At 33.1% G+C, this 14,905-nt stretch overlaps 1 protein-coding gene across 14 annotated transcripts in view; it reads left to right on the top strand.

The window, feature by feature from the left end:
- Grik2 (glutamate ionotropic receptor kainate type subunit 2) overlaps nucleotides 1-14,905 on the top strand; it is a 657,782-nt gene that overhangs the window by 416,989 nt on the left and 225,888 nt on the right. For all 14 annotated transcript variants that reach the window (XM_033763462.1, XM_010607179.2, XM_010607177.2 and 11 more), the window contains one exon: nucleotides 10,878-10,991. In XM_033763462.1, coding sequence (XP_033619353.1) covers nucleotides 10,878-10,991 — 114 coding nt within the window. The remainder of the gene's footprint in view (nucleotides 1-10,877; nucleotides 10,992-14,905) is intronic.

Here is a 14,905-nt window from a genome sequence, read left to right as displayed (position 1 = left end):
TTATATGAAAAAATATTCCCCTTTCCACTACCATGTATTTAAGGTCTAGCAAAGTGTCTAATACAAAGTATGTCCTCAAGAACTATTTATTGACATAGAATGAATGAAGGATCATTATGAGACTCGTGAGAGATACTTCACACAGGATGCTTATTCAAGTGTGTGACACTGAGTTATTTTCCAGTACTGTAGCAGAGATATTTGATTCTTTGCAGCTCTAATTCATACCTCTGATGTGGGACCAGAGAAAGTCATGAATGAAGGAATCAGTGGGCAGGAGCCGTGGGTCAAGACATCAAGGAAACATAACATTTTATAGCACCTGGGGAGGCTTCACAGAGAATCCCAAACTTACAAAGATTTGCAATGCATCTGGGCTCCTAAACAGTGTGGTGTAAAACATCTGGTCCTCCAATGTCACATCAAAGAGGAAAAGTCATCATTATCCTATTTTTAGATTTTCTCCATTTTCTTCTTATAAATTTGTGCTGCAGAAATAAATAAAATTTACCCAAATTAGAATAAGTAAAAGTTATTCAAAGCTTAGTGCAGAAAGGGAGCCAAACACTATCAACTGCACTAAGCAGAGATTCCGAAAGTAGGCAGGGGAGTAACAACCTTTTGTCCTGGAAAAAAGAGAAAGAAATGCCCCACGTATAAGGTGTGCTTGGGCTGATGATTGTTCACATGAAGAAACCTGAGATGGGTCAGTTAGAACTTGAGCACTTTGGTTATGGGTTTGAATAGCACGCTCAATTTTCTCTGGTCAATTCTGAGTTGGAAGGATGGTAAAACATAGGAGGGCTGACAGTTAGTTATAGGAAAGATCTGATTATTTTGTAGAGATTAATGCAAAGGCTATAATTTGGCTTCTACAGTGGTTACCCTGTAGGCTCTGGGTAAAAATTTTATTACCATACCCGGTCAGGCCATTTTTCATTTGTATATTGTCTGCCAGTGGGAATGTTGAAGTTATTTAGAGGGAAAAAAGAAATAGTAAGAAAAATAAAGGCAAATAAAATTGATCTCTGAAAAAATATAAAAATGTCTTTGAAACTGACAATAAAATGAGAGGATTTTTTGTGCAATATGTAAGCAGAATGTGATTCATCTTTGGAAATGGTTTAGCTTTACTTACATAGCTCTCTGAAGCTTAGCTGAGGGCTTAGGAAGGATCAGTTTTAGATGAAACAATGCATATGTCTTAGGGCATAACATGTTACAAAAACATTCACAAGATGTTTAAATATAACTTCAAAAGCGTTCAGTTTGCATCAAAAGTAGTTGGGAGTGTTCGTTCCCAAAATAGGGTTGTGCTAATGTAGTGGCATGACAGGAGAACGGAGCGTTTCCCTTGCGAGATGAGTCATTCAGGTGTCTTTTTGGGAAGATGATCATTTGCATTTAAAAAACGATTATAAGGCATTGTAATGCGGTGATCAAATAAAATGGTTTAATCCTACCCCAAGTAAATTGTCTCACAGAGTGTCCTCTACTGTCACGATGACTTCATGTGTTCTCTGCCCCCTGAAAAAACATTATCTTACTATTACACTTGATTCATAATTCAAGTGAATTCGTAAAGACAATGTTTGCTTCTAAGTTGAGATGTAAATGAAAGTTTTCTCGTGTACCTTTCTATCTTTTCTCTCACTGTTTGCTGTCTGTTCTAATTATTTTGTGGGCATTTTCATGAATTTCATATTTGTATTAGACAGTGGACAATAAAATTCTCTGTCTATTAAATGGAAAGGGTCTAATAATCTTTGCTACAACTAAATTCTTTTATAACATTAAAATAATTATGGAAAAATATAACATCAATACATTTCTATGGCCAGCAATAGTTCTAAGGGGCCTGGAAATGCTCTTCAGCATGACTTAATAAAACTTCAGCCTTTAATTTGTGTATCCTTAGGGAAAAACCTTTAAAACCCAAAGTGTCCAAAATTAGACATGTAACATAGATTAGTTGATTTCTATACAGTAAATACTATATAGATTATTTAATTAATAAATACATACAAAATTCATACATGAAAAAAATGAGTTAGAAATAACATCAGTGATAGGAATATATAAATAACATGATAAATAACATTTTTACATAATATAAAAGTCTTGTCCATCAGTGCAGTGCTTAAAAATGTTTAAACTTGTCTACCTAAAATGTACCAATAAACTCAATGAGGAAAAAAAATGATAAAGTATAAAAAAACCCCAAAACTTGTCTAGCTCATTTTGGTGGTGCATACATGCAATCCAAACATTCTGGAGGCTGAAGCAGGAGGATTCTCATGAGTTCCATGCCAGCCTGGACCACATAGTGAGTTCAAGGCCTGCCTGAACTAAATGGTGAGACCCTATCTCAAAAATTCCAAATAAACAAGCCAATAAATAGTTTCCATTTGTCATAATGAAATTTCAAGAGAAGCTTCACTTTAACTTTTAATATCTTTACATTCTAAATATTCACTGCTTATATTTGTACCTACCAGTATATAAACAAATATTAGTCATCTATAGACTGTTTTCTGGAACTAAACTATTTTGATAATACATGGAGAGGATAACAAATTGTAGTAAAGCCCTGTCTCCCTGAATTTATAAGCTTATATGTTCAAGAATAAAGAACAATTGCAAAGAGCCTTTTAAAGAATTTTATAGAGACATTGTTAATGAAAAAAGTGGTAATTTCAATGGAAATCTTTATTATTGAAGTTTTTTGCCTGAAGAATTCTGTACTCATTAACTCCCTATGAGAAAGGTGTCTGAATACAATTTACAGTTTTCAAAATTAATCTAAATCTGCAAATATGCCCAAGATAGGTGAAAGATATTTCTTTCATAAATTTCTAGATACCTGATGTGCAGCAGTTTTTATCTCCCTCTATCAATGGCATTTGATACATATACTCTAGTCCCCATGGCAACAACAACCAACTTTCCCGGGAATTGAGATTTCTTTTCCTTCCTTGTAGGAAATCCATGTTAGTGGCAATGTTAACTAGTAATTCCTAAGCCAGTCAGAAATGTGCGGCTTGCTTTTCAAAAAGCAAAAATACATCCTAGATTGTAATATATTTTTGGTGACATTAACCTCTTAATTTATCTAACTTTTACATAGAATTCATTACACCCTCATCTCAGAACTACACTAACCTTTTTGTTTGACAGTTTTTTAGAGCTCTTATGGTGCTTGATATATTTAAACTTTCAAGATGTAAAATCTTTAAGAAAGCTATTTTTGAATGATGTTTATTTATAGGATTGTCTGTGAAGACACATAATTTTTTGTTTTTGAACATGATTTCTTGTTTCATCAGAGAATACCAAATATTGGCTTTTTTCTTTTAATTACTGATTTTGAATTAAAATGTGTATTAAATACAAAGATAAAGCACCGAGTAAACTTCAGATTTAAATATAAGAGGACTATAGTTTTGTCCTTAACAGTGGTCCTCAGTTGAATGTTATGAACTATTAATTTATTGATTCAAGTTTTCTTTAAAAAAAAACCCAAACCACCGATGGTCTCTTAATATTTAAATTAAAGTTATGGTTGAATTTTTCCCTACAAAAAACAAGTTTCATAAATGTGAAAAACAGGTATTTGCATTAGTCATTCCATTTCATAATTATATATTTATTTATTTTCCTCATATTGGCACTATAATTCTCAAAGGATGAAATCCAAACCCTGAGGAAACTGGTGGCTGGTTGCAGGAAACTGATCAAAGGAGTGCTCTTTATTCTGTTTGTATAAGCCCACTAACTAGTCCAGTTCCCTATCAGCTGCATTGTACTCTGAATTTTCACTGGCAGGCAGCATATAGGCCTTTCTTGCTCTGAAATTTTTACTGTTTGTCTTTGAGAAATGAAGTGCTAATACTTAAATGCTTTCATCATAACGCATAACACAGTGGAAGTACAAAACTATTAAAATTTGATGTCAATGATTTTTGGACAGCAATGAAATTAACTATCTCCTTTTCTTAAATATTTAACATTTGAACTGGAAAGAGGAAAAATAAAATCTCTACATTCTCACCAGCACAGAGCAAGGAAACTTCTGTGTTGGCAAAAACATCTCTGTACCTATTATTCATGTCCCACACTGGCTGGAGAGACCTGCTTTGGAAATTATCCACAAAGAACGGGTATCCTAATTACTAGAGAAATAAACAATTTACAAGTTTATATTCAAGCAATGAGAAATAATATACAGTTTTAAGATTGTCTCTCTAGATCTGTGAAAAATGATATTGGTATTTTGATCAGGATTACATTAAATCTGTGTAACAGTGTTTAAAGTAAGGTAATTTTTACTATATTGGTTCTGCCTACCCAAGAAAAGGGGATAGCTTTCCCTTCTCTGATATCCTTTGCAATCTTCTTTTTCAGAGTACAGCAGTTTTCATTGTAAAGGTCTTTTACTTTCTTCATTAGACTTATTCCTATTTCACATTTCTTGATCCTATTGTGACAGCTGTAGTTTCCCTAATTTTCCTCGCAGTGAGTTTGTGTACAAATTGCTATTGATATTTGAGTGTTAACTTTATATCTGCTACACTACGAATTTAGTTATTAAATCTAGGAATCTTTTGGTGCAGTTTTGGGGGTCTTCTATGTAGAGTATAATGTCATCTGAAAATAATGATAATTCAACTTCTTCCTTTCCTATCCTTATTTAAAAACTTTTTTTTCTTGTCTAATTGATCTGACTAATGTTTCCAGAACTGTATTGACTAGGAGTGGTGATACATCCTTGTCTTGTTCCTAGTTTTAGACTTAACCTCTCGGTTTTTGACCATTTAGTATGATGTTAGCAGTTGGTTTGTCATAGATAGCTTTTATCAGGTTGAAATAAAGACCTCTATTCCAGTTTTCTGTATGGTTTTTTTTTTCATTAACCACAGTAACAGAACCAAGAACAAATAACACGTGATCATCTGAATAGATGTATATAATGATAAAATTTTAAACAAGAGTAAAATACATATTAATAGACTACTTCCAAAATTATCACCAAAAAAGTTTACCAAAAAGTTACGGTTGAAAAGAAATAGCAAAGAAGCAGAGAGAGAGAAAGCAGGATCTGGGAAGGGAGGTACACCCTACCAGGACATGCCCCCAATGACTCACCTCTATCCAAGCATTCGCTCCTAATAGCAAAGCAGCTGTAATGGTTCACTGATCCAGTTGCCTTCCATGAGCCCCATCTCTGAGCACATGACGCTTTGGGGGTACACTCCTGATCCGAACTACAGCCCAGAAATTGGAAAAAAGATAGTCTCTTTAAGCAAAAGTGCTGAGAATAGTGGATACCCACATGTACAAGAAAGAAATTACCATTTGATCTAGCTGTACCATTCTTTACTGTATACTCAAAGAAATTAAAGTCAGCATCCCATAGGAATGCTTACACACCCATCTTTATTTCAGCAAAATTCACAATAGCCACGGTGTTGATCCAGCCTAGGTGCCCATTAAAAGGTGAATAAACAACTACCTATTTTTTTCAAATTTTCAGTTACACAAATATAAAAATAAATCAATCTAAATTTGAGTCTGTGCATATATCAAGGATTAACTATAGCTTATGCTTTAGTGGGATTCTTTCGAACTTATTTTATCTTTCCATATTTGTGTCTTGCATTGTTCTCGTCATAACCATGTAGTCACAGGCCCAGCTTCTGATAAGGGTATCACTGGCTGGGTCCCATTACAGCCCCACCGCTTGTTAGCAGGTGACAGTCATATTATTTTCCTATTCTTCAGTTTCCTCATTTGCAAAGGGTAAGTAATGTCATCCATTCATAAAACTATTATTATATCGAGGTAAAAATGTCAAAATAACACGTTCACAAATATGCTACAATCGTTATTTTTAATAAATTTTATTCATACCTATTAGTGTCTACTTTTTAAAAAATATTTCTTTTCAATTTTAGTAATATATTTTGATCATATTCATCCACCCATAACCCTCCGTTATATCCCCTTGTACTTCCTCTTTATTCCTTTCTTGTTTAAGTAGTTGTCCTTCTACTTTCACCTCTTGTTTATGAAATTCCACCTCTTAGGGAGCATATGCAATATTACCTTTCCGAGTCTAACATATTTCATTTAATATCGTGATATGCAGTTCCCTTCATTTTAATACAAATAATATAGTTTCACTCTTCTTTACAGCTGAATTTTACTCCATTGATAATACTAAATATATGCTTTTTCATAAGAACAAATTTAAGATCCAAACAGAAGATAAAATAAAAATGAACCAAGTCATAATTTTCCTCAATTCCTTGTGCTATTGGAGCACTTCTGTATTTTCTATATAATTTAATCCTTAAAATTAGGGTGACTTTATAATTTACTATTCCAGCCATATCATATCTTTTATGAAAGTTTTACCAACATTTATACTTGGAAGATACTTGTAAACCTAAAGTTTCCCAGTAAAACAAATGTAGTTTTAATACATAGTGAAATTATATGTAAAAACGTACAATTTTGTATGACTATGGCAATTTGACATCAGAATCCCAATTTTGAACTAAGTAAAAAATTCCTGAAATGAACTAGTCAGGGACTTGGGGTGTAGCTTAGTTGTAGAAGGCTTGTCTACCACCTTCAAGGCCTTAGATTCTATCCCCAGTCCTTCATGTGTGGTGCTGGTTATTATAACAAACTAAAAATAAAACATTTTCTCAACTTGAATAGTATTCTCTAGGAATCCTACAATTTCAAAATATACAAAATTCTATTTGATTTTATACTTTAAATCCATTTAAAATTCTAAAATTTGATAATATTAAGTCAGAAAACCTGAGGTATACAAATGGTAATAACTAATGCTGTCACTTTAGGTAATTATGCATTATTGTGCGAGGCTTTTGATCCAGGACTCTACCATCACAATGATACAGTAGCACTGAAAAACAACTGTCAATTGACATGATAAGTTGAACTAAGTCATTCGCCTGCCAAGTTTTTTTTGTGTGTTTGTTGTTGCTTTGTTTTGTTTTATAAAATCAATCATGTAGGGTGACATTAAGTGAAACAGGAAGTACTTTGTAGTAGAAGCTGCTTTAGAAAGCTGACAAACTTTGGATTATGCCTGAAGGTGTCCTTAGGTAGACAACAGTAGTCAAATTGTGTTTACCATTACAGTGTCTAGTAGAATAGCATGCAAGAGAAACGTAGCCATTAATGTTAAAAAGAAAGGAAATAAAATCAAAGAGAACAAATGAGTGATAGGTATTAATTATAGAACAGGCATAGAAAAGTGGCTTTCTTTACAGAATACCATCTGAAGATCTGTATTGTTTAGCCACCAGAGTGCTTTTCAGTGATTTTGAATTTGAAACATTCTGCAGGTCCGTGGGCAATCTAGGTTCTTTCCTCCATTTCCACCCAGGTCCCCAAAAGTTCTCCAGTAGCCCTGATGTTGCCTTGCAGGGTATACATAAAAAGTAGGAGGAATTAGACCTGATATTCTCTAGGCTGCCTATAATTTGCAACAATTTATTCTATATTGTTTGAACAACTAGAAGAGAGGAGTTTCAATACAAAGAACTGATAATTTAAAAAAAAATATGGAAATAACCCAGATTCGATCATTTCACATTTTACATATTGATCAAATTATCAGACTATACCCCATAAATGTACATAGTTATTAAGATCAATAAAAAAAAGTACCTGCTCAAACCTCAGTCACCTGCAGCCATCTGATATTTGACAAAGTTTTCAAAAATATACCTGGACAAAAAGATAGCTTCATTAACAAATGGTGTTGAGAAACCACATGCAGAACAAGGAGTCTAAATCAGTATCTTCCAACTTGCACTGAATAAAATTAAAATGGCTCAAAGACATAGATATAAAAACAGAAACACTGAATGTGCTTAGAGATAATATAGGTAATACTCTTGAAGACATAAGCATAGGCAAAAATGTTTTAAACAGAACCCTGATCCCTCAAGAGATAGTACCCCTAACAATCTACAAGTGGGATCACGTCAAATCAGAAAGCTTCTATACAGCAAAGGGAACAACCAGTATAGTGAACAGACAACCTACAGAATGAGAAAAAAATTTTCTAGCTCTTTGAAAAAAAGACTCATATCTAAAGTATATAAAGAAGAAAAGTATGAGACTCCACCAGTAAAAGAGTTAATCAAAAATTGACAATTAAAATAAATAAACACTTCTCAAAAAAGTAGTACAAATGACCAACAGGTATGTTTTTAAATGTTTAGCAGTTTTAGTTAGTACAGAAATGCTAATCAAAGCAACATTGTGGTTTCATTTTATTGCAGAAAAAAAAAAAGAGTGTTACTGAGAATGCAAAAGAAAAAAGAAATCCCTGTAAAGCTGTAGTGTGTGTGGGGGGCAGTCTATTTTTTGTTGGGGATGTACATTAGTACAACGACTATTGAAATCATTATAGAGATTCCTCGAAAACTAATACTAGAAATTTCTTTTGACCCAGCTATTCCTTTTCTGGGTGTCTTCCTGAAAGCATAAAAGACATAATGTTACGGTGATCCATAATTATCCACATTTATAGCAGAATAACTCATAATAGCTAAATCTTGGAACCAGCCTATATGCACATCAATGGATGAGTAGATAGAGCAAACATAATATGCATTGCATTATAGATATCATATAAATTATACATATATATACTACATATTGTATATTAATCAGAAAATATAGATTTGAATTATTTGTAAGAAAATGAATGTAGCTTAAGATGATAATGCTAAATAAAATAAATCAGACACAGAAGATTAAATATGTGGTTTATGTTTTATGAGAAACTCAAACTATAAATAATTTAAAGGACAAAGCAAAAGATGATAGGAAAGATAAAGATAGACTTTATGGAGACTGGAAGGAGATATAAGGATGGGAAAAATTGGACTGGAGGGAACAGGAAAAGGAAGTACATGTTATCAAAGTGTGATATGTATCAACTCATGACAAATATACTTATTGTGTATTGCAAACATATACTAATAAAAACCACTATAAAATGTCCCAGCTCTAGAAACATGTAGCCTCAATCCTCTTAATTATGCAGAGTTAGGTCTGGTCTGGATCATGGCCACCATTTTATTCTTTAAAAATGATGGAGAAAAGGAAAGATTAGTCTTAAAATTTTCCAGGATTTATAAACTGCCCCGTTTGTTTAGCCAAATCTTACTACTAGTTCTGCCCAATAATTTGGTACATGGATGTTATTTTCTGGTCTCTAAGATTTTTTTTTTCCCTGATTGAGCTAAATCAAACTCAGATTCTGTATTTATGACATTGTAATAGTAATGATCTAAGATGAAGAATTTAATTGTCCAGGGCTGGGGATTTAACTCAGTGGTTCTGCCGCCTGCTTTGCAAGTACAAGTATCCAAAGTTTGATCCCCGGTACAAAAAAAAAAAAATTAATTGTCCATTAGCTAATTTAGTTTGAATTGGAAAAAGAAAGAAAACATTTCTTTTTTTCTCACTGAATTATTTGACTTTTTATTTTATTGACACAATCATCACAAACATATAGTTTTTAACGGTAAGAGGAAATTAAATCAACATGAAAAAAATGTGGCAAAGAATTTTAAAGCCTCACTAAAAAAAAGACGTTGAGTCCCCTTGTAAAGTAAAATGCATTTTTAAAGAAAATAGCAGCAAAACTAGTATGTCTACTTTAATGCTTCAATTAAAGGGAATATGTCTTAATAGTATACTAGAAAAGCCATGCAAATGAAAAAGTTATCAAAAAATGTGTATAATGAGATATAAAAATAAAATAATCTTAATATATGTAAGCATAAGATGACACTAATAAAATCTTTGTTAGCATATCTGAATAACCTGCTTGAATCAATTTTATTGTTAAACAATTTAATTTTTATGTACAGGTTTATTTTAAAAGTAAATTGATAATTCTCTTTTCCTTCAGAAAAAATAAGTGTGATTGTTGTGTAAGGAAGTGGAGGAGACACATTGCACTGTTAATGACTCCCTGATTTGAGAAAGTGTAGAACAAGATCTATTGATCTCATGCTTTCTTTTTCATGTTCTTCAATGACTAGTTATAACATAACTCAAAAGTGTAGGTATCAAAGAACCACTTAATGTACCCAGCCCGTGGCAGGGTCTTCCCAGAGCTTCATATATGTCATCCCATACACTATACTCAGTGTACCAAAGATCTGAGTACAAAGAGTGTATGATTTCATTAAAATCCATATAAATAGCACACAGGAAGGAATATTGGAAGGGGTTATCTAGGTGAGATTGTGCTGTAATCTTTGCTGGGAATATTTTAAAAGCTACACAGGCATGCTTTAGACAGCCCCAAAGATAATTCTGGGTATGGTTTTGCCCTGCTGGGGGTTATGTAGAATACTGTTCAGTTCTTCCCTTAACCCTGCCTTTACCTATTGATTTATCCTGGATCCCCAGATTTTGCTGTGTCTTTTAGCTTTGTCTGAATAATATGGTGTGCTATCTTTATAAGAAGATGATAGATCCATTATACTAAAAGATATATGCTATTCATGAGTTTCTAGGCAGCTATCAAGGTATCATCAAATGTTGTTTATCTTGGGGAATGAAAGTTTGAATGGAAAATTAAGTTCCCACCCTGGCTATAGCAGTGCAGTGGATGATTTTGTTCTTCTAATGTCACACCTCACTGGTCACACTTCAGAGAGCAGTGAATCGTGCTTAAAACAAATAGCTTTTAATGACAGCAGGTAACACAGCAGCCGTGAATAGTAAGTGTTGGCAGGCATAACTTTCTCTCACGGTATTCCTTCTCAGGTGCCCGATACAATTTACAAGGTACATATGCTATTTTATAGATTGGAACCTGGGATCCAGCCAGTGGCCTGAATATGACAGAAAGTCAAAAGGGAAAACCAGCTAATATCACAGATTCATTATCTAACCGCTCTCTGATTGTTACCACCATTTTGGTAAGTATGTATTTTCCCATTATTTTGAGATAAATGTAGATAAACATAAATGTGAATATGAAAAGTATTATAATTTCTACAGTAGTGAACACAATACTATCTACTTTACAGTTATCTAGCAGTTACTGTAAAACAGACAAGTCAATGTTAATTTAGTAAGTTTTAATTTTTAAAGATTCAATGATGTAAATTAATGGCTGGAATGTTTACATTGATTAAATTACAGCTTCATGCATTATGAGAAATCTTTAATTCCTGCAAATTTATTTGATGCTGAATAATTGTTAGTATTACAATGTAAAAGGTACATAGACATGCCAAATGAGAAGGGCAAACATAAACTTGATTTTTGCTCTTTTTCTGCAAATATCTTTCAGGCGATATAGTATTCATTTTTTCAGTGTTTTACATTACAATTTCATTTTAACCTAGCTTTCAATTTCATTGTTTCAGTTTGGAGAGTCACTTTTATTTTTCCAATCTCATTTATAAAATCAAATGGCCAGTGTATTTTTAAGCCAGAACTGTTTTCAGTATTAGCAGAATTAAATTAATATAGAGAAGCTAGATATGTTTACCTCTATCATAATTATAATTGTAGTTAGATTGCACAGTAATGGTAACTAATGCTATTTGCAAGAGAGCTTCAATTCTAAAGTGAACTAGGAGCTGGAATATTATTTATTCAGCACTTTCTACTCACAGAATAAGCTTATCAGAACCTGTTCTTATGTTTCCTCAAGTAGTCAGATTGTGAGATTAGTGTCCAGAATTTACCACTACAAATAACACCAAATAATTTCTAAATGTGATATAGAGTGAAAAATCAGTCAGGAAGGATTCACATTCTTATTCTTACTCATTTAGTAACAAAAATGGATATAAAACTTGTAGCTGTCAAAATGCAATAAACTTAAAGGGGATTTTTTTTTTTTTTTTTTTTTTTTTTTTTTTTTTTTTACCAGGGATTGAATTTAGGACCTTGTGATTGCAAGGCAGATGGCAGCACCACTGAGCTAAACCCCCAGGTCCTCAATTTTGGGTTTTGAGTCTGTTGCAAGGTCCTACATCTTTGATTTATTGAAGGTGAGAAGTTGCTGCTTATCTAACATAGCCCCTGGTTGTTTGACACTGGTCTATAGTGAGCAAGGCAGATGGCAGCACCACTGAGCTAAATCCCTGGCCCAACTTAAAGGGTTTTGATAATGAAACAAAACCAGTAATAATGAGATGGCCGCAATGAGCTTTTGTTTTTTTAATCATTCCCATGCGAAAGACTTCGGAACATCATATCCAAACTCCCGGCACCCTCTTTAACTTAATTCTAGATCTTCTTTCTTTTCAGATAGTTCTGATGCCCACCAACCCTGCTTTGTTCTTCGGTCAAAATGTCCTCAGCGGGGTGTGGTGGCACAGCCTGTAATCCTAGCACTGGGGAGGCTGAGGCAGGAGAATTACTATGAGTTCAAGGCCAGCCTGAACTAAGTACTGACACTCTGCCTTAAAAACAAACAAACAAGCATACAAAATATCCTTACAAGACAATAACGGTCTTCTTTCTTGTCCATTGACCACTGACTGTGTCCTTAATATCATTAGCTCTTGTTGGGACTGTTAAAGTAATCATGTAGTTATCCCTCTTGCTTTTACCCTTTTCCAAGGCTTTCAACTCTTGTCTATAAAATTTAATTCTGTTAGTTTCCTGTTTTCCACTTTTAGTAATTCTTAGAGAATCCATTATTGACCATTAAAAGCCCACATTTTCCCTCCTTGAACTTCTTAATCTTGACTTCTCCCAACTTTAATTCTTATTTCCCTTACAGAAAGCTTATGTTCCAGTTGAACTGGTACGGCTTGCAGCTGTGACTGTGTAAGCCTTACTCTCTTTCTTTGAAAGATACTCTTCTCCATTTCTGAAATCTGATCGTATTTGTCAGTACTGTACATGATTCCAAATTAATATTATATTAATCTGTAATTATTCCTTTTGTGCATTATTCTTGCAAACATAACAAAACATTCCTTGGAGGAACAGAGTTTGTCTGCATCTTCTGCTTTTACTCTGCGTGTACCTGCACAGTGTTTGCAGAGTAAGGTTCACCGTGCCGAGGACATCTGGAGCCCTCAGCAACCTTCTCTGTGTTCCTCAGGAATCAACTGCACTCTCAGACAGTATTCATTTTATTTCTGCAAATCTTTCCTCAATTCTTAATGTTCCTTTCTGCAAATTCTGCTAATTCCTCCATACTCATCTCAACTGCTATCCACTCCATGAAACTCTGATCTGTTTATTCTCTTTTGTTTGTTTGTTTTGTTTTGTTTTTGTTTTTTGAGACAGGGTCTCACTGTATAGTTGAGACTGACCTGGAACTCACTATGTAGTCCAGCTGGTCTCGAACTCACAGTGATCCTCCTGCTTCAGCTTCCTGAGTGCTGGGATTATAGGTGTACACCACCATGCCCAGCTCTGATCTATTCATTCTGTTGAGTGTGCTGGGAGGTAGGAAGCTCTGACCTTCTCTCATCATATTGTCAGAATGTGTATTGTGACACCTAACAAGAATTTAAAAGAAAATTTTAAAGGTATACATGTCAGTGTCTCCATTTGACACAAAGCTATGCAAGGTCAGTAATTGAATTTTATACTTTTTTGATTTTTCGGTGTCAGGGAGAAGTGTCTTGGGCATAGCAAGCACTCAAAAATATTTATCAAATTAAATTACATAAACATTTTTAATTAAAGATGAGATTAGAGGAAATAAAGAGCCTTAAAAATGACTATTTTTCAATTATAGATTTTTATAATATTCAGTGCAAAAAAGCAGGCAATTAAAATTACCATATAGTTTCTTAATCTTGCTTAATTACTGAGAATCATAAGAAGAAATAGGTATTTTTCATAATAGTAAGCAATTTTAAATCTATCTATAAAAAAGTAATATTTAAGTATAGATTTATATTAGAAGCAACTTTAAAACTTTAAGAAAATTACTACTACTCAAAACATAACTTTATTCCATTTGAGCCAGGTGTGGTAGCACATGCCTGTAGTCCCAGCACAGGAGAAGCTGAGGCAGGAAAATCACTACATGTTTGAGGCCAGCCTGAGCTACACAGAGAGTTCAAGGCTGGCCTGAACTACCTAGTGGACCATATTTCAAGAAAACACAATAATAAATAAATATGCCATTTGAAATAGCTTTTTTTTTTTTGGTGAAGAGGCTTAAAATTTTTTTAAGGTTCCTAGGATAAGGCTATTAATAACGTAATTTTATGACTGAAGATTGTAGCTTACATAATTATTTCTTATAACTATATGTAAGCATCCGCTGTGCTCATATTTTATAAGTAGGTTAATTTGGGAATTTTACTCTCTACTGGTTTCTAAGAAGATTTTGCTATTTTTAAAAAGCATGAGTCATTGTATTTTTATTTCTCTTAGTTAAAATAAAATTATTGTTTTCTCATTATCCTGGATACCAAATATCCACAATTAAGAAAAGAACAAATTTGAAGGGATGACTTAGCTTTTAATGTAAACTTTATGTTTTTATGAAATTTACTGATGTTTCATTTATATTTTATGAAAGGTTATGATGATTTGATTGATATTAGTTCATTTTGACTTTTTCTCTTTTAGTGAAACTCAGGAAATTCTGGCTATGTTATGATTCATGATATTTCACTCCAAGACTGTATCATATAAAGAGATGTTCGTCTCTGATTCTTATTTCATATTTAGCATTATTTATGAGCTAATCAAAATCAGCTCCATTTCTCCTGGATTTTAATCCTTTTCATCATTCAATCATTTAATTCTATTCATTAATTATTCTATTTAACAAATAGTTACTGAATGATTATGGTGATCAAGGATTATTCTAAAAGTTATAAAACTATATATATATATATAT

This window comes from Fukomys damarensis, unplaced genomic scaffold (genome assembly GCF_012274545.1).
Source record: "Fukomys damarensis isolate Sample0158 unplaced genomic scaffold, DMR_v1.0_HiC HiC_scaffold_14, whole genome shotgun sequence".
NCBI lineage: Eukaryota > Metazoa > Chordata > Mammalia > Rodentia > Bathyergidae > Fukomys > Fukomys damarensis.
This window is presented reverse-complemented; position numbering and strand designations above follow the sequence as displayed.